We start from the raw sequence: 21,214 nt of genomic DNA, 5'->3' as shown, positions 1-21,214 counted from the left end.
TAGACATAATTAGAAAAAATACTGATAATTTTTCCCTTCTGTTTTATACCGAATTTATTCTTTGAAATTTGAAACTGCAGATAGTTCATCAGCTGATACAAGTTCTCTTAGCTCCACTGAAAGCAATGCCAGTTTCTGTCATCAAAGGATCTGCCCCTTTTGTCTGGTAACTTTATAGATTTATTTCTCTTTAATTTTCAATGCTAACATTTTAAAGAGATCCCATTGCCTTTTGCAGAGCAGTGGGACTGGTGAGGAACTCTTTACTGTAATCCAGCACAGCCCACAGCATATGGCTTAGAAGGAATATATTTACTACCATTTACTCTCCATCCTTGCACTTGGTCTAATGAAGACATTAGCACTCCCTGCAAGCTCCCTTGCCATGGCTTCTTTCTTAATGGCCTTTCAGAAAGATATTGGAAAGTGTTAAATGGTGAGATATCTCTAGAACTATCAAAAATCAGCTGAGAAAATGGTTATATAAAGAAGTGTATAAACTGTGACATAACGAAGGTGTTTTTTATTATTGCTTTTCTTTGTTTTGATATTATTTTAAAAAAATCTTTGGAGATATTTTAATTCCATTATACTCTATATTGAAGTTATGACCTGACTAAATTTACTAGGTGGCATTCTACAGCCACATATTTTTGTAACCATTCTGTGACAAAGAAAAATGTATTAGAAATGTAAATATCAAACAAACTTTTTTGAAAGCATCTTACTTTTCATATGGTTCACTGGCCTGATTCTTCCTTTATTCATATTTACAACATAAATATTTGCATTGATTCACTCCTGGGTTAAGACAAATTCAGTGTTTTAAAATGGCAAAAATATTCCAGATGCCACAGGTGAGAAGAAAACAAAATTTTTCTGGAGGATCAGCAGCAAAGAGTGAAAGTGCTTATTTTGTTATTCTCTTTGCTGCTCACCCGTATGGGCTTTTCATCTCCATGCAATAGCTGCTGCCTTCTCCTCAGCGCATACGGGGTGAAGTCGGTAATCTTTACTTTAGATTGAACCTGCCTAAAAAGGTTTCCCAAAAAAGAGGCGTTGACACAAATTTTTACCATCTAAGCACAGCCGCAGAAGGTCGGTATTCTCAGTACTGATGCGGACTGTAGAGTTTCTCAATTAATGCTGCATGCATTGATACATGTGATAGTAACATTCTCTGCACCAATACCGCTAAGTAGTTGACTTGCACATCTGTGCTGTTACAAAAGCTCACAATGCCATGGCCAAATTTAGCATGTATTTTTAAATAATATGGCTGCTTGCATTTTAAATATCTGATTATCAGTATGGTTTTTACCTTTCTGGATGTGTCACTGAAAGTGCTTTAAGAGGTAGCTTTGCAGTTTGAAGTTAAGTGGTTTTGAATAGCAACGTATGCAAGCAAACAAAAGTGAAATTTAAAACTTTCATACAGAGGTTTCTAAATCTCTGCCACTCCAAAGTATCTTTTGAGTTTGATTTCTGACATCTGAGCACTCTACTAAGCGTTGAGAATCTGAAGCCTTTGCACCATCAGTCAGGAGAGTCGACATTTGTACGAAGAAGGAAATAAATAATAAATGGCTTTTTCCAGTTACATCAACACCTGGGTTCTTGTGTCAGGAAGCCGAAGTCCTACCAGACCTCCACATACTAGAACAGTAGAAGCAAGGAGAATAGGGATTGCTTTGGTGATACCAACGAGGGAACCGAATATTAAGTTTCCAAGTACAGCTGCTGCTTTGCATAGTGCATTCAAAAAGCCAAAGCCTGTTGCCCTAGAAGAGAAAACAGGAGAAAGTTAAAAAATGGGTGAAAGAATAAAGCCTTTGAGACAAATCCTCAGTGGGAATAAATCAGTATAGCCCCGATATCTTAAACAGAACTTATCCAACAAGGATTTTGTGCTTGTCTTTATAATATGAAATCAAAGCTCAGGTGCTACAGCATTTTATTGAGGCAAATTCATTCTGCTGCCTCAGGGGCCAAAATGTGAAATGAATGACTGAATAGGTAACTTTGCACCTCTACAGTAAAACAAAGGACTTGCAAATGGAAATTCAGTAACACTTAAAATGCTGGACTGGGAAACAGGAGGTGGGAAATCTTTTGAGAGCTACTTGGTGATTTGGGAAAGAAGTCACCAGAACAAAAGGATGATCATCTTGGGGTACTGAATAGAAACGGATTTCTTACAGGTGGTATACATGTTCAACCAGTGCTTTTTCAAAAGGCTAATGAGACCTCCAATAGTAATGAATGTTTGTCTCTTACAGCAAAAGAGAATAGGGCATAAAAAAACCCTGCTTGGTGCAGAAGACATATCAGAGAAACTTTGGAAAAAAGGGAAAGGAAATAGATTGTCAACAGAAAGCATGACCTGGGCAACTCAGAGGGGCTTTTGCATTGCAGTGGTGTGATTTTAGTAGTCTGGATTAAGTATTTTAGATGCTTGGTAAGCCATGCATAGATGTATTATGCAAACTGCCATCATTTTAATAAATTGTGTTTGGACATGACTGTGTGATTCATAGTTGCAAGAACAACCTTGTCCTACCAAAAGCATCCTAACAAAAATATCTGTACAATAGTAGAATCTCTAATATTTCTCAAATCTCTTAGAAGCAAAAGAGAGGACTATGCAGAGGTCACAGTGTGCTCACTCAAATAAAATAATAAGAATCAGGAAGATAGAAACTTCTATTCAGAACAAAATTTTCCTTTTTTGTTAATATGAAATACTGCCATTAGAACGAAAAAGCCCCCAGTCTAAACAGCAGCGATTAACAGAAATGCTAATGGTCTGAGTGACTAAAAAGAGCCTTAGTTACAGTACTGAGATGCATGTGAAGGAAAGGAAGAAGTCCTGTGCTCAAATGTAGCCTGAATTCCTAGGAAGTAAGTTTGAGAAACTTCTACTGGAGCTCCTAAAGAGCAGCCCAGAGAATCAACTTGAAGCAAGCAGACTTGATCCCAGCGGAGAACAAGAATATAAACTCTCAATGTTCTTCACAGAACTCTTTTTTGATTTTGATAACAGCAAACCATGGTATCAAGGGAGAAAAGATTCTCTCCTCAAGCAACCAATGGACATGGCCACAGCCCAGAGTGTCACTAGTTCATCTCTTCTGCTTTTCTGCAAATCTGGCCGCTGGATCTCAATAGTGTTGATCAGTCAGGCCCTTTGGTGTCCTACATCAAATTCTTATACTGGGGGAGAGGTAAAAGCTTCTGTCTAGCACAGTTGACCAGGATATAGGGGGTTTCAGCACTGTCTATGCCCTGACTATCTGACATGCTGTGCTTCAGAATTATACCAGTCCTCATATATTTGAGGACCTACACCAAAATCATGATGAAGGTAGGTCTAGATCCTTCTGGTATATTTCTAAATTGCTGTAGTTTGCTCTAAGAAGCAGAACTCTAGTTAACCCACTGAGTCAACTCCAGAATCTGAACAAGATTCAGAAATTCAGAAAAAACAAGATTACTAATTTGAAGTAATGGTATTTTGACTGTCAAATTCTTAAATCAGTTAAAAGGATGTTTGCAGAACAGAATTAAGACGTGGAACAGACTAGTTAATATAGCCTCAAAAAGGTTTTTTTCCATTAATGTTAAATATTCATTTGTTCATCGTTGCAGACCAAAGTCAAACCTCTTCGCCTAAAACATTGTGGAATTAAAATCAGAAGAGTTGATACTTAGTGTTCCAGTGTCAGCTCTGTGTATTATATGCCTTTTCTGACCCCAGGACAAGGCACAAGTTAGTCTCTTTTGCTGGGAGATTATAATCACAATAAATTTATTATTAGTTTGGCTGTATGTCTCTTGCAATTGACAGCAGTGTTTTGGTCTCTTTAAAATACCTGAGATTTAGCAAAGTAATTATTACTTTGCCTGAAATAATCATAATTCCACTTTGTGCAAAATGTGACACCCATCTAGATATTGCATAACAGTAAGGATCAGTGATGTCTAAGGAAGGAGAGACCGGTCATTCTGACAGCAGAGCAGAAACTACCAGAAACAGTGTGAAAAAACAAGCAGAAGAGACTCAGATATGCCTCCCGATTGTTCAAAGCCCTTACGTGCTTTTTTTTCTAAATTTGATTAAACCTGCAGTTTACATATTTTTACATACTACTTATTGCCAAGAAAAGCTAAGCGTGCACATCCTGGAGATAACCACCTCCAAAGTGACATGCTCTGATGTCCAACAGTGCAGACCAGTGAGGGCTGCCTGAGAGCACAATGCTGAGAGCAGATAAGAAAACTTTGGAAGTGTTGCTTGTGAAGATTTCTGACAGAGAAACATTTGCAGCAGTTCCTTGAAAATGCCTTCCTCAGAAGAGAAATGAGAAAGTTAAAACTTGCCCATTTTAAGGAAGACTTTTGGAGGAATCAGTCCAAAGGAGGAGTGGGAGATGCACTGAAGGAAGCAGCAAAGAGCCACACTACTGGAGTAATCTTTCAAAGCCTGTGAGAAGAAGATCGAATCTCTACCAAGAAACATCTGTACTACAAGGGCAGATAAAGCAGAGCATCAGAAGAATATCTGGAGGAAGCTGACCAGAATGGCGAGAAGCTCCTGAGAGGGAAAGAGCTCCAGACTGATGCATCTTCTAGGGTGAATAAGAGTGCAGATAGAAAGGAGGAGCATGAAGAGGAATGACTGTGGTAAAACAGACTTTGTTGCAAACAGGTAGGAAGAGGTTAAAGACAGCACAGCCAGCCTGGAAAACAGAGTTTATGTGACAGGATAACAGGCTGCAGCTATTTTGAACAAGTCAGGGGAAGAAGGAGAGGAAAAGAGTCAGAACTGCTCTAATTTTGGCCTCGTTTACGCACAGAAAGTATTTCTAAAGTTATGGAGGTGACTAGTTGTGATCAGTGTCTGCACATGTAAATACAATTTCTTCAGCTACCAGTACTGATGTAAAACCAAACTTGCCCCCAAATAACAGTAACAGGAAAAAAGCAGTGTTCACATAGAGAAAACAGACACTTAGTCATCAACAGCCTCAGTATATTCAGAGAGATACCAGAACTCCCCAAAGAATACATAGATACAGCTAAAGCAAATTTGGATAGATACAGGCAGGAAATCTTTGGAAAGGTAATAGCACAAAACATATGGGGATGCTTTACTTATATTCAGTGTTGTTTTATACTGCCTTATAAAGGTAAGCTGTTTCACAGATGCTATTTGCTTATATTAACTAGTTATAACAGGGGTCTGAACATAATTTTCTGAGCGATTTGGACTATTTCTTTTCATGTGCTGGTATCTACAGATAGCACCTTCAGGGCTGCCACTGTGATCTAGATCTATTACAGATTATATACCCAAGATTGCCTTACTAAGGTGTAAAGTAATTTTGTAATACAATATCTCTCATCTGTGAGCAAAATCAAGGTAATTTGTTGGCACTGAACAACCAGTTCTGCTTTGTGAAATGGACTTATTCAATTTTTCCAATTGTAAGGGGTCGTTATTAGACTGATCCCATTAATGTTATCAAATTATAAACAAAGAAGAGTAAGACAAAGTAAGCCCATTTTAATATCCTTTGGCTGTCCTGATGATGCAAAATGACCAACTCAGCAGAAGTTCAATCTCTTGATCTTTAAGCAGTTTTCAGGCATGTCCTTTTGCCTAAAACATGCACATCGTTGGCAGGAACAGTAAGATTTTTACAGGCTTAAGTAAAATGTTGTTGCGACCTGTACCTGAAAAGCGTTGTCACTGTTCAACCTTCTGCCTTCATATCCTTCAATTTTACTACTGTGTTTGAATGTGAATTTGTTGTATACTAATAGTCAGAATGAAATCATTGAGCAAACTGTTGAGCTCTAGGGATAGCAAATTCAGACTCGTTTTTTAAACATCTTTCTTAGAGCAGTGTTTGTGATTCAAATCAACTAAAACCTGTATTAATTCATGTCTTTATAATTAATTCTACTGAATCCAGGGGCGTAAAAATAGCAGGCAATAAATATGTTGCAATTCACATACATATACAAGCATAGTCTTCTCTTGCAGCACTAGTACAGTCTTGCTACAGTGTTTCAGGAAAGTGCTGGAGTGTATGGAAAGTCTGCAAATGATCAAAGATATGTGGTGTGTCATCTCAGCATCATGAATGAATTAAGTTAAAAATTCCAAAGGCATAAGGCCATTACTATATACACCAATTTCCATTATGGTGATCAGTTACTGGGCAAAGCACTGGCACAAAAATGTCTTTTTGACTCCATGAGCAATCCTTATTACTGGTCAAGGGAGTTTGGTAGCAAGAATCCTTTGTCCAGCTACAGAATGTCAATAAATCCTTCAGGCACATCAGTAAGATAATGCTGGTGAATCAACCTGAGATTGTCTTAAAAAAAAGTTATGGATTTTAGTACTGATAGGCAAAAAATGCAGAAGTCTTATAAAAGTGTCAGGTCTGAGAGAAAGCTGGATGTTAGAGAGAAGGAATTTTCCCCAATGCATTTTACTGCTGTTGCTGGGAAAGCTGCGACGAAGAAAAACATTTAGCTTCCTTTCACCCAAGCCCCACATAAAAATGGCAAGAGTCCAAACAGTTAAAAATAGAGGGATTATCCAAGCCTTTAGATTAAAAGGGCTTGTTTCCTGGTTGCCACATATGGTCCTTCTTAGACCAGGTTCTTATATTCCTACATAAAATACTTCAGGCCCACTTTTCCATTGCTGATAGTCAGAGCACCTAAAAACGTCATTGTCCTGCAGCGGAGTGCTACTAAACGTGTAGCACAGATTTTGGTAACCTTCTTGCCAGAGCTAGTGCTGAGCCTGTCCAGCACTTTACAAAAAACTCTGAATATCACTTTTATGGGTGTTGATAATATGCAAAGGCTATGGAAACAGAGTTTCTGAATGTACTATGGACAATTTTCTAATGTCCAGACCTTTCAAGATCTTTTAAAAAATGAGTACAAAGATGCATATCATAGCTTGGCCAATTACAGCACTTGATGTGCAAGTAAAACTGTGGAATTTGCCTTCCTGCCTTGGACTACTGCCTAAGGCATTGCACAGGTTCAGCATATCATGCCTTAAAAACATTAATATGAAATTTCAGCAAAATGCTGTTGAACCACATCCACAGGATGGCAGTAGAAAATAGCTGTCAGGAAGTCTACTGTAAGTCGATGACTGCTGTTAGGACTCAAAAGAGTAGAAAGCTTCTTTTCTGACAGCCACAGCAATAAAAAGTTGGACTTAAGTTACCCTGTGAATAATGTTTATTGCTCTGGGAATAGATTCTCAGGGCTAAAGAAAAGAAAAAGATAAATATAATGAACTGAAGATAGGTGACTTCTTAATTATGACCAAACCCTTATGAGCTTATTTCTGAGGTATTAAAAAAGGGCAAAATAGGATGACTTCATTTTATAGCACACCTTGAATTCTAAATATTCGTGGCCAAGATTCAAACCCGTATGTCTGGCAGCTGTAGTAAAACTGATGAATTGTTGGTTACCTGATGCAATCTGACCTTGATTTATTCTGCGGGAGATGACCTATTTCTATTCCACTTTCAGCTTAGGTTTGGCTTATTTGTTGTGTCCACTCCTTGACAAGACTCTTGGTTTATAAAGTTGGTGCTTCCCAAGTTAGTTCACAAGAAGATATGTATCATTTTTGTGAAAGTAACGATTGCATTTTGAAGTCATAAAAATCTCCTAAATGTTACTTCTTCAGAGAATTTTCACTCTTTTCCATTCATATTTATATTACAGGCAGAGCTAGGAAACTGTGCAATGTTATTGCAAGCCCCTTGGGCACACACATTACAACACAAGCCATAATTACCTCATCGTACAGTATTTTTTTTCCACATCACTCTGCCAATGCACAGAACAAAGAGGGCTTAAGGGGTAAACCATAAATGTAGTGAAAAACACTTGGTTTCCCTCATCTGCTGCAGAAGTTGGAAGGTGCTCTATGAATAAGGCTGGGAACTGCAAGATGAGAAAGCAGTCTCATGGTTAAGGTAGTTGAGTGCTGTCAGGAAAAAGGATACAATCCACGCCCCTGCCGCAGAATTTGTATATGATGCAAACAAGTCATTTAAAGCTAACTAAATGGTCATTAAGTATGCATTTCACATTTTCTGGCTGCTCAGCTTAGCACCTTCAGGTTTGTGTTGCTGAGGTGCTGAGCACTTACAGCTGCAATGGAAGTTACACTTTCAGCTCATTCCCTCTTCTAAAATGCTCAGTGACTGGGATTGTTGGTACCACGCATGTCAAATTGGGTGCCTGAAGTCAGTTTTAACAATGTCTTTTTCCTGTGTGCCTCAATTTCTACATCACCTCCTTTCAAAGCAGTGTTTGGAAAATACGGAAAGTTTATGAAAGAGTAGGAAAGCACTCTAGGAGCACCCAAAAATGTTCACAAGACTAATATCTCTCCTTCAGAGCAGAGCTTCCATGGCTATAGAATAGTTTGTTTTGGCTCTCAAGAGAGTCACGACCAACCAAAGACTTTTCAGAACCTGCTGACTGCTGAGCAGTCCAGAATAGCACAGGCCATTAAGAAGATAAGGCAAAAGATGAGAAAAGATGAGACAACAGATGGATTAATACAGGTTCTTTACATTGTGGAGCTGGATTAACTAACATGCTTGTTGGAAATCAGCTAGTTTATAGCTAGTCGTCATGAGTGTCCTTTAAAATTTGTGTATTGAAAAGTAAAAAAAAAAAAAAAAATTATCAAATCATTATTCTTTCCCACCATGCTGTCATCTGCAAGACAGAAACCTACCTATGACTAGCAGTAGTAACATATCTTCACCTTTTAACACAACTTCATCATCTACCTGAGAACCATTTGAAAACTATACAGTCTCTAACATCTTATTTTAGCAGTTGTGCAAATCAACTGAGATTTTATAAAGAATTTGCAGGCAAAAGCTATGTTATAATGGCATAAAATTTGAAAGTAGTCATCAAGAATTTAGGACAAACTACTTAATTACCTCAAATACAGGCATTAGTAAATTAAAATGTAAATACGTAGATGAGTGTGAGTGCATACGGAATCCAAATCTGTTAAGTTTTTGAAGCAACCTTAACATTGCCCTGCAGACAGCTGATGAAGAGGAAACTGAAATGTGTGTCGTGTATCATATACACCACACATTTCCAAATTGCTCACCATACCCCTACCTGGCAAAAAGCCAGTATGATCCCTAAATAACCTGGAGTACAATTTATGAAACACCTTTTGTACTACCCTGCATGACACTGGCAAAGTGCCAGTGGTTTGGCAACTGGCTGGACTCCAAGAGGAGTTGTGCAGGAGGAAAAGGAGGGGCTGCCCAGCCTGGTCTCTTGTGCGTGGTAGCACGAACTGGCCTCCTTCCACACACTTTTCTTCCAGCCCAACCTGCAGCTGCACTTTGCTGCTGGTTTGTGGTCATTTCACTGGTTCAGAGTAGGAAAAAAAGTACATGTTGGAACAGTAAAATAGTGACAGAGTGAGCAAAGTTGTTGTGCTTGGATTGCCTTTTGAGGGGAAACTGGAAGCCAGTTTCAGGACCAGATTCACTCTGGATGCAGCTTTAAAGTGAAAGAGGACATCATCTTAAGCATGAAGGACCTTGTATGCAAAAACAGATCAGGCAGCTTCGTGTACCATAAATGCCTGGAAAGGCTGTTCAGCCCTACAGCTACTCGCAGAGCCTGGATATTCCTGACAACTGTGGCAAGTCATGCCAGGCTATGGAGATCAGAGGAGTCCTAGAAGGAAAGACAGGACCGTCAGAGGTGGGCAATGGTGGCTGTTAAACTGGATAAAAAAAAATGTCAGGGAAAAAAAGTATGGGAAACAAGTTATTTGAGTCCCTGCAGGTATTAATTTTCCAATAGTTCTATGAAACATGAAGAAGTTTTGCCTCAGTCTAAAAAAAAGTGTCTAGGAAGTGACTTCTAGAATTGCTTGTTTCCTTATAACCCAGCTGTCAATAACTGGCAGTGATGGTTCCATCGTTTTTGGAACTTTGGGGAAAAAAAATCTCATCTACAGTATATATCAGAAATGTCTCTCCTGGCACAGGTAGATTCGGCGTATCAGCCTTTTTTACATCAATAATATAAAGTGATAAGTTTTCTATCTGAGTTGTTGCAAAAAACCCCAACAACCCAGTTGCAAGTAAATTTCTGAGGTGGAATTCCAGATGGCTATTATTGAACACATAAGCTTTTTAAAAAAGAAAAATGGGGAAGAATTTGCTACAATCCCAAAGCTAGCATAAACTATTAAAAACGACTATTAGCTACAAATACAGATGCTCTGGAATAGATATCAGTTACATTCCTTTTATCATTCCTAGTAATGATGATTATTTTTGCTTCCATTAACATCAATGGTTTTTCCAATTATTTTTCTTTACTTCATTTTAAGAAAATTTTTGTGGCTGTTACATTCAGGAACACCAAAATAGCTATTTCTAAAGGATATTTATTAGAATTATATCATAGAATTTGGATGATGGAGTAATTCTTGCCAGAAGAACAATTTCCTGAGGTATAATAAAAACAGTAGTGCTTAATATTAAAGCTTAGTGCTTTGGATTCATAAGTAGCCTAGTATGGTTATTCGATACAACCACAAAAATGGACATCAATTTCTTGTGTGAAGCAGCATACATTTTTAAAATGCCAATGAAAAGAAAACAGAGAAGCCAGTCTACAGTCTTCCTCTCCTGATGGACAATACTATAGCCAGTTGCACCTCTGCCCAAAAACTTAGACCTGCCAGCAAGGCATTACACATTTATAAACTGGAAATATTTTTCACCATATTTGAAACTTCTAGTGAATGACATAATGAATAGCACTGTGACAGGAGAAAACACACTGTCCTTTGGCAAGAACCTGGGCAATTTTACAGCAAATTTATTTAGGGAGGGGCAGGGGGAGAAATATCCCAGTCTATTCAAGAAAATGCAGCTTTTACATTTTTACACTCGACATACAACAGCGTATGACTCGACTGTTCTTCCTTCAGTCCATTAAGTGACATAACATCAGCATTAAAAAGTACCCTGTATCTGAAAAAAACTCCCATGTTGTCTAGCAGCAATGCTTGCAGGACATGAAAATTGTCCTGAGCTTTCCTGCAAGAGCCATGAAGAGTCAGGAGCAGTGCCCGAGACATTTTTGTATCTGCTTAATGCTCAGTATGTACACTCCTAGCAAACCTGCATACACATTCATAGCAGACTGGTTAACAGCTCAGCATGGTTGAAGCCCACAATCTCCTCCAGAAGATGCTGTTCAGCTCCATACAGTGATTTTTATTATCATCCCCACCATTTCACAGCCAACAGACAAATGCAGCTATATTGCTATTTTGGACCAACTACTGCCTTCATAGCCACTAGGGGAAACCCAGAAATATTCTATTACTGTTTTCAGAAATACTACTCATTACCTGTGTTTTAAATGAGAGTAGCAGTTAGACCTTCATTTTTCATAAGATACTACATTTGTGGTATTTTCCTGATTAGGTGGTTTTTGATGCAAAATACATACCAAATAGCTCAAAATGCTTGCTATTCACAAGACAAACTATTTGTTCAGCCCACTCAAAACACCACTACCGCTGTAAAGCTCATACATAACCATTTCTATTTACCATTTCTGCTGGTACGTAGAGATAGTGTCAGTGAGGTTAGGAGAGGTGTGTGCACATACCTTCTGTCTGTAGGATACAGCTCCACAGTAATGACATCTAGAGAGTTCCACGCTGAGATGGTGAGGCCATTGTAGAGGCACAGCATACCTATCATCATGGATTCACTGGTCCCAAACCACAGGAAAAAACAGCTGATGCCAGAGAGAACCATGGAACCACCTAGGTACAAGACAGGTGAGCTGTATTTAAAGAATGATCTTTGTTTGTTTTGTCTAATGTTTCTATTCACACAGTGTAGCTAAATAACCCATATATCTGAGTTAAAAACTAAGGAGACCTCCTCTGCTGGTAAGACTAGTCAGGCAGACAAATGTAAGGGGCTCATAGAAAAAAAACGTAACTCCTCAAAGATTAGGATATATCATAAAGTATTAAGCTAGAATCCTCTCTGAAGTCCCAAAGTAAGCTGCTTGGGGAAATCTACCCCCATTCTTCCTTGTTCATCATCTTCTGCAATTACATGAAACTCATTCATATATTGTAGTAATAGAAACACTGAGCGGGAATTGCATTTGTATAGAGATATTCTCCTAGAAAATTAACACAATGAACTACCACATAGTTATTTAAGCAAATTGGAAACAGATTTGTCATTGCAGGTAATTCACAGGAGGTATCTTTCAAATGTGTTACTTTGCAAAATAGATAACAGGCAAAGGATTGCTGGCCCTTCCGAGGAGCTGCTCCACTAGCTGAGGGTCACCTGTGCACATCTCACTTTCCTTTCAGCTGAAGCAAAGACAAGCCAATGGTCAGCACTCTCCAAAATCTCATCCCAAATGCCTAAATAACGGTCTTGTAATATCAGCGTGGAAGAGCAATGACTGATAATGTGGCCTAGCAGAACTGGTTACAGAACCCTTTGTTCCTAGTGTTTATAAATTGAGGGCTTTTTAAAATGACACCTATGATGCCACATAAACGAAGTGTCTGCAGAAGGAATGTTTTGCATCTCTCTGAACAAAATCCTTTAAAAAGAGAACATGTTACTTTATTGGGAGATCTTTAGGTTTTGGTGGTGTTCCCCATTTTAAAGTGAAGCCCTTACCTAGCATTGTTAACCGTCCAATTCTATCCATCAGGAGAGCAGACACAATATTCCCTGGTAACACTGCCAAAGTTCCCAGGAAATTAACAAAGTAAATCCAGTAGGCACTGTAGTCGTCATCGAAAGAAATCTGGCATCCTGTCCTGATGTGGAAAAATGTGCAATTTATCAATTCGCTGTTAACAAATTTATATTGCTCAAGATCTGTGGAAAGAAGAAAAAGAAACATTTCAGCTAACAGCCAACTCCATGTGCGGCTTTTGATTAAAAACATTTCAAGTTTAGGCAACTTTAATGACAACTCGGAGCTTTCACTGCTTCTTATAATGGGACTAGTAATTGCTGTTAATTTTGATACCTGTTTATCATGCAAAGCTCATGAAAAAGAGCAACTAAGGCCTGGAATTAGGCAAGTTATATTAATGTATTTCAGCTCTGCTTGGACTGTATTTGGTTAAGGCTTTTCAGCACCAGCTGGTCTTGCATAAAAAGCACCAGGTATTTGCAAACTTCTATCACTGCATCTTGCTAGGTATCAGACCTTCCATTTCCACACCAGACAGCCTTTCAGATGAGACTGCTGATCATGCTCAGTTTGGTTTGACTTCCTTTAAAGCAAAACATTCCTACAGAATTCAGATTAAACTAATTTTCATTTCTGAGAAGGCCTCGTGGTCTTCAGCTCGAACATGGATGAGTTACTACATACAACCATTCAGGCCATTCTTCTTCCACTACAATTTCGGAGATCTCTCCCCATCCTTCCACTTTCTTTCTGTTCTTCCTGTCAGCCTTATAACCCTGAATCAAGAATACCTTCCTTCCACACCACGCAAAGCAAGCTAGGTGTTGCTTGCTCTGAAACCTAACTCTATTATTAATACGATTGCTGGAGTTACAGGAAAACGGTAAGAAGTGCCCCATCTTTCCAACAAGCTTAGTTGGCCATGTTCTACTTTCAGTTATGTTTTATTAAACTGAAAAAAAAAGTCTTCTCTTTAAACGTATGAAAATATGCATTCCTGTTTTTGTTAGAATACTTAGGAGAGTGGAAGGTAGTTTGAATCCTGAACTCAGATTCCCATGCCACAGCAAGCTCAATGAACATAGTATTTCACTAGTCCCGTTTAGACTAAGTAAAAATACACTAGTTAAAGCTACCAGTTAAGCAGTAAATAAATTTTCTCTTCTCCAGACTGAATCTCTTTAGAGATTATTACAATCAAAGAGATGTTTATTATCTGATTCAATATTAAGGCCTGCAGTATCTCCAGTGTGGGTGTGATTCTTTCACTTCTCTGTTATAACATTATGGAGGCCTGTTGATAGCGTTTTATTCCCTACAAGAGGGCTCCTTGTATTCATTATTAGAAATCCAGAAGTTATAAACACAAGATGAGAACATGCAGCTGAACAATGGATGTTTTTTCTCATAATACCTGTGTTGTAGAAGGTGGTATTCACGAAAGTACAGTTTCTGAAGTATGTGTTCAGTGAAGTAATGTCTTCAAACACACAGTTCTTAAAAAGTGAATCTTCAAAGGTTACTGATTTAAACTTCATCATAATAAACCTGCCCAATACAAATAATTTCTGTCAGTCTACCTTCATAGGTTAGAAAGAGCAACAGGTCAAGCTGATGCAGCTATACAGGTCTAAAAAATCTCAACCCCAGAAACAGTGATTCCTTAAAGGCATTCTGAAGACGTAATTAATGATTAGCTGATTTTAGAATACTATCATTCAGAAAAAGCATTAATAAGACAAATAGCTCCACATAGCCACTGTCCACAACTGGTAATACAATTTCTTTGATAATATTTCTGTTATTACTTGTCCTTAACCATCAACCAAAATCAATGTCATGACATTCATGGAATAGCCTTGTAAAATCATTATTACATGTAATTTGACATTACAGTTGGAAATTGGGAGATCATGCTCCAGAAACTCAGTCTCTTGGAACAAATGAGCACCTGCTGGTACCAACAAGCTGGAAAGAAAGAATTTTTTAAAGAACCTTTATTTCTCCAGATCAACACACTGGGCACCATGGCAGGCTCAAGTGCAAAACATACTGGTCCAAGTGTTAAAGTCTGGTTTCACAAAATGGTTTAACATGAACACAACAATTACATTGCCAGTTATACAGCTAGATATCTAACTGAAAGTATATGTTTGTTACTCCTGTGTCTGTAGATGCAATTGCAATTACTGTGTACATAAAACAGGTATAAACAAATTGTCAGTAGTTTTTCTTATTTCTGAACATCCTCCTTCCTACTGACTCTCATTTAACTCCTAGGTCTTTAATCATGACTGTCAATCAAGTCATTAATAGAAAAAGTCAATGACGAAGTGTATTAGTAGCAGTAACTTTCTACCTCAATTTTACTAGACTAAAACAATGCTGTAAGCCTTTTTTAGGATAATTCTACCAAATAACGTCATTATGCTAACAAAAAAAAGACAGATGTAGCAATACATCATCATTTTTGTGATGTCTTTTATTTCACATGAAGGTGTGGAAAAAGCTACGACTAAAAAAGGGCAGTTTTGCTGGCAGACTTCACCTATAGGGGCAACAGTTTGAAAAGGAGTTCTTTAATTGTTGTATGGCAGTAAGAACTGTTAAAATGGCAAAGTCTTCCAAACACAGACCTGGCTCTGCTCTAATTAAACCTGGTGTGACTAGCTAAGTATTTTTCTTATTACAAGACTAATAGCAGGAATAGGAACACCCAAAATATGCTGCCTATGAAATAGTAGGAATTAAACTCTCTCGCCAATGAAGTTGTTGGAATCACATCTTTAGGAGAAAGGAGAGCAAAAGCTAATTGTGTTTATCACAGGAAAAGACTTACTAGCTAATGAATTCTCTTTGTTTATTGGTCACAAGAATGGTGTTTTCAGCCGATTAGTTTTAGTTACTATATCATTTATCATTTGTGACAGACTGATTAAAATCAGGCTGGCATTCAGTGTCAACTCATTATCATTTTTCATATAGCACTTTCCATTTGAAAATGTAGCTTAATTCCAGAGAAGAACAAAGAAAGTTTAGAAATTAGATTAGTCGGTTGGAACAGAAATAACAGACTACGTGTCCTTCATTCTTCTGATGCACTTTTTACCTTTGGACAGGAAACATGTTGTGACTATATTAAAATTAGTGTTGCGATGATTTGAATTAAAACCCAACAGAAATGTAATGAAGCAAAAAGTCAAGTATTGATGGATCTTCTAGTTAAGAAAGAACATGAAGGAAATACTTAGGTTGAGGGTGAGTGGAGTATTGAAAAGTTTGTGGAAGAAGAAGAATATCAAATGAGTTCATACTTCTGTGGAAAATGTTTTGTGACTCTCAAATAACTGTCAGAAGCCTATTAAATTTGCGTATCTGAAAGAATAAATCAGTGTTTTAGAGTAGATTAATGTTAGATTTTAGTGTTTTACAAGAATTTTCAGTTCAAATTGATAAGACCTCGGTTGACAGAGTGCTGTCAGTTACTGACAGTAAATGGTTCTTTGCTTTTTTAAGAGAACATCTACCTCCTGGAAAGGAGCGTAACTGGGAAGCTATGGCTAGTTTAAAAATGAGATAACTGACATTTTTTGTCTGCGATGCGTAAACCTTTAACTGTGTCAAAACTCAAGTTCTTATAAAAATAATTTTAAAAGCCCCATATTACTAAAATCACTAATTTTATTCACTTAGATACAGATTTTCCTATGGAAATAATAATTACTTAGCACCATGACATTCAGGACCATTCACATGGTTGTTCTGTATATTTCTTAAGAGAAACCAGATACCTAAAACAGCTGTGTTTAATTTTCCCCTAAGTTACCTAGTTATCTGTAAAGTCCAGATAGAGCCTTAATATGTTTGGATTCAGTTAAAAAACACAAAAGGCATTGCCAATGTGTTGTTTCCCATTTCAGAGCTGTTCATACTTTTTATTGATTTACAGTAATGTTTAGCTTTTATTTTTTTGTGATAAGATCCTAACCTCTCAATGTTCAGCATTTTCACTGAAGCGCCTTTCATTGATACAAGAAAAGAACCGGCAACAGAGATCAAAGTACGTCCTTCCCCAGCCCCCTTACAGTATGCTGCATGTTTTGGGTCTGAAAACCTTTGAATCCCAATGTGAAAGGAAGTATCATTAACTTAGGCTTTTCGGTCTGTTTTTCAGGATGACAAAGGAAGCTGGGTTTGCATGCGGGATCCTCATACAGGAACCACCAGGGCATGTACAGGTCCACTTCTCCCCCTGCTCCACAAGTCATAAGAAATTAAGAACAGAAATAAATTCCCACTGAAAAGTAACAAAACCATCTATCATTAGCAAATGGAGAAAAATATTAGATTATTAGGACATGCTTTAAAACATGCATTTGTTTATTCCAGCCAAGTCAGGATATTAGGAAATCTCTAAACCTGTCATTGATGTATTCTCCATTGCTGTGAATCTGATTTTCCAATGTGAAGTTGAAGACAAAATGTGAAACCTCCTCATTGTGGAAATGTTTCACTCGGGATGCATATTCATCTGACTGCAGATGTTTAATGACATCAGGAAACCAGACAGATAAGCCGTAGTAGCTGTGAAAAACAGAAAAAGCTGTCACCAATCTTACTTGCTCGGAAATCTGTGTGCAGTGAGGATGAGCAGCTCCCTTGACTGCTTACATGATGGAGCAGTTGCTCCATCATAATAAAATTCTCCATAAAATAAAGATTTTGAAAGATGCTGACACCAGAAGATGCCAGTTTTGTGAAGCAGATATTCTTGATGAGTCAGGCTTGCAACCAAGAACAGACTAACCGATAAATATAACATTTTGTGGAAAGATACTGAATAAAACCTTTCTGAATAAAAAGGATAATCATGGTGACAGAGAATTGCATGCAGATTATTCTTCTGTCTGTCAAGTCTATCAAAATGGTTTAAGATCTCAAGCACTCTTACCCAAAAGACAGGGTGAACCATACAGCTGTAAGTTTGATCGTATTATCCTTCACTGGGTAGTTGAAGCATCTCATAAACGTCAACCAAATCTGTAAATCATTAGGAAATACATTTATTTTAAATCATACTTTGAACAATTTTGCTAAATGATAGAAACTTTTTTATTCTGATTTGCTTGCTTCTTCAGGCCATCAGAGAGGGCAGATCAGCTCTTTGATACTGGTCACAGCTGTACTTCTCATACAAGTATGTTAATCTCCAGCTATATCCAGCTTGTGCGTGTTCTGTGACTTTCCAGCTTCTTTTCATAGAATCATAGAATGGTTTGGATTGGAAGGGACCTGTAAAGATCATCTAGTCCAACCCCCCTGTGATGGGCAGGGACATCTTCCACTAGATCAGGCTGCTCAAAGCCCTATCTAATCTGACCTTGAACACTTCCAGGGATGGGGCACCCAGAACCTCTCTGGGCAACCTGTTCCAGTGTCTCACCACCCTCAGCGTAAAAAATTTCTTCCTAATGTCCAATCTAAATCTATCCTCTTTCAGTTTAAAACTGTTATCCCTTCTCCTGTCACTACAGGTCTTGGTAAAAAGTGTCTCTCTGTCTCTTACAAGCCCCCTTCATATATAGAAAGGCCACAATAAGGTCTCCCCAGAGCCTTCTCTTCTCCAGGCTGAACAACCCCAACTCTCTCAGCCTGTCCTCATAGGAGAGGTGTTCCACCCCTCTGATTATTTTTGTGACCCTCCTCTGGACTCACTCCAACAGGTCCATGTCTTTCCTGTGCTGAGGGCTCCAGAGCTGGACGCAGTACTCCAGGTGGGGTCTCACCAGAGCAGAGTAGAGGGGCAGAATCACCCCCCTCGCCCTGCTGGCCACGCTTCTTTTGATGCAGCCCAGGACATGGTTGGCCGCCTGGGCTGTGAGCGCACATTGCTGGCTCATACCAAATTTTTTCTGCACCAGTGTGGACTGTATCCATTAATTCCCCCCTGCTCTGATAACTTCAAACTTTCCTAATCTCTAGGCAGCTTCATTTCACTATCTCAAATAAACCAGAGATCTTGTCAAAAATGTTTTCTTCTCACTTCCCAGTATTACACTGCTTTAAGTTTAGACAAACTATATTCCATAATTCAACATACACACTCAGAGTCTGATCTATCATAACCTATCACAGAAATTGGTACTTCAACTATATGAGGAAAAGCTGGGACTACCCCCACATCAGAGATGCTACAGCAGAGCTGACTGAGAATGGTATTTTCCTCTCTCTCTCTCTCATCTCAGGATGATCATCTCCTTTTGAAGAGGCAGTCTGTCCTAGGAGGTTTCAGCACACATCATGCAACAGGGAAGGTGCTCTGACCCAGAGGCTAGTCCAGTGAGATAACAAGGATGTGAGACAACCGAGCTGCAACTCCTTTAAAGCTGGTTTAATAACAAGGCCAAATTGTAACATTTCAGTATTCAACTACTCCATTTTTGGACAAATAATTATAAAAGTAGACACTTTCTGGATTTTTTTTTTTCATAGGGAAAATGCCATTTTTCCAAGCAAAGCAATTTTGTGACAAACCTTGGTTTACAACACTTCATCATGGCTCTGGAGAACTTTAAGATGCCGGATTTTTAACAGCTGTGAATATTTTTTACTTTTTTTTTTTAATTAATAAGTCTTTTCTCAATTTTCATTACAAGGTTCAAAGATACTGTATAATTTTGGTTTTGCAAAAAAGTAAAAAAGGATATGGAGCACAGTCCCAGTGAGCTTGTATTGAACTCTCTGAAATAGCTTTAATGTAGTTTCCTGGTAAAACATTTGACATGCCTAAAAATACATGCAGATACGATGCCTTATAAAGATTTTATTGACATTCATTTACACAATTTATTCACGACTTTACCATTTGCAAGTAATGTGGCTGCCTCAAGTTCCTGCTGATAATTTTTCGTCTCATCATGTGTCACCTCTTTCCATAGGTATATATTGATATGCATTCCCAGTACATATTATATTGTGGTGCTTGGGAATATGGCTATGTAACTATTAGCCATCACTTGTGTGAAGACCAGTGCAGCATTTTCCTCCTCAGAAGCTGGGACCAACCTCTGTGATTCACCTGTGCCTCTTCTGGGTCAGGAAACCAGAACCTTACGCTGGTTCCTGAATCTCTCAGTTGCATGGAAAATGTAGCATTGCAGCTATCACCAGCATGAGCTCAATCAACCCATCCCATTTCTGAAGTCTAATTAAAAAGATGAAAGGTAATTACAGAACGAACAGAGATGTTGTTACTTACACCATATAGCTCTGTGCGAATTCTAACAAAACACCTCCTGTACCAAGTTCCTGTATCGCTCTCTATTTCTATGAGCTCGTCTATCTGCTTTGGAGTTTTAATCCTGTTAACCTAGAAATAAAAATAGAACAGCAAATATTTGCATTTTCTTGAATCATTAACTGCCTGTTGAGGAGTATTGGAAGGTTTTAATAAACCCCATAAACTAAAGATGAGCAGATATTAAACCTGTGTCTACACTAGAAATGCTTGAGAAATATAAAGGAACAGTAGCACACTATAATGCCAAAGTTCATTATGGATGCAACTGTATTGGAAAAGCTCTATATTCAAAGTATGCAGGAAATCCATTTCCTCTGAATGAAACAAACTGGTACTGTCAGGTTCTGCCAGAGTGTTGCTGTACATAGCCCTAATGCCACAAAGGATAAAACATTATTTAAACCCTCAGTTAACCATGTCCAGAATTTGCTATCAAGTTGTTTCTGACTTGCTATCACAACATTGTTGAAAGTCTATGGATTAAAGATAGAGTAATGAAAATAGAAGTATTTGAAATGTCAAGAATTAATAGTTGAATAACATTTTTCTTTTATTCTTATTTCTTGTAGTGTTAGACAGGGAACTCTGTCTTTTGGATGTTGACTTTGACTATCCTTTTTAATGAAGAAAGAAAAAGGTGAAACGATCTGGAACCACACGTTATTGCTGTTATGAGCAATCATCTACTTCATCTAAAGTGAAATGAGATAAACAGACATCAGGGAAAAATAAGGATTTAGCAGTGACAGAAAATGTGATGTTGCCTACAATGCTAATTTTCATTTGCACTTTCCTGTGTAGCAGAACAAGAATGTGTTATATGGTCTTTCCAGACAGAGGACCGACAAACTTATACCATTGTATGGTTTTGGTTTTGGCTTCCGCTCTGGTCCCAGATTCATAGCTATATCATAAAAGGCAGTGTATTCATCCACAGTTTATTTAAAAATAAGACAAATAGAGAATGGAAAGAAATAAATAAAATAGGGAAAGGAACTGACATATAAGGAGGGAGAGCGCAACAGACTGAGTGTTCAATGTTTGGTTGCAGTTTCTGAAGGCAGGAATAACTTTTGTTTCTTCTTAACAGAATGAGGACAGCAC

General features: G+C 38.0%; 1 protein-coding gene across 1 annotated transcript in view; it reads right to left on the bottom strand.

Moving 5' to 3' along the window:
• Positions 1–1,597: 1,597 nt before the first annotated feature.
• Positions 1,598–21,214, bottom strand: part of SV2C (synaptic vesicle glycoprotein 2C) — an 84,113-nt gene continuing 64,496 nt past the window's right edge. The window contains exons 6-12 of the mRNA XM_009280290.1: positions 20,069–20,179; positions 17,762–17,850; positions 17,230–17,394; positions 14,225–14,358; positions 12,786–12,989; positions 11,737–11,896; positions 1,598–1,781 (exon numbers count right to left, since the gene is read on the bottom strand). Of these exons, the coding sequence (XP_009278565.1) occupies positions 1,598–1,781; positions 11,737–11,896; positions 12,786–12,989; positions 14,225–14,358; positions 17,230–17,394; positions 17,762–17,850; positions 20,069–20,179 (1,047 nt within the window). The remainder of the gene's footprint in view (positions 1,782–11,736; positions 11,897–12,785; positions 12,990–14,224; positions 14,359–17,229; positions 17,395–17,761; positions 17,851–20,068; positions 20,180–21,214) is intronic.

The sequence above is a fragment of the Aptenodytes forsteri genome, unplaced genomic scaffold, assembly GCF_000699145.1.
Source record: "Aptenodytes forsteri isolate BGI_AS27 unplaced genomic scaffold, ASM69914v1 Scaffold387, whole genome shotgun sequence".
Classification (NCBI taxonomy): Eukaryota; Metazoa; Chordata; class Aves; order Sphenisciformes; family Spheniscidae; genus Aptenodytes; species Aptenodytes forsteri.
The sequence above is the reverse complement of the archived record's forward strand: the minus strand, read 5'-3'. Positions and strand labels throughout refer to the sequence as shown.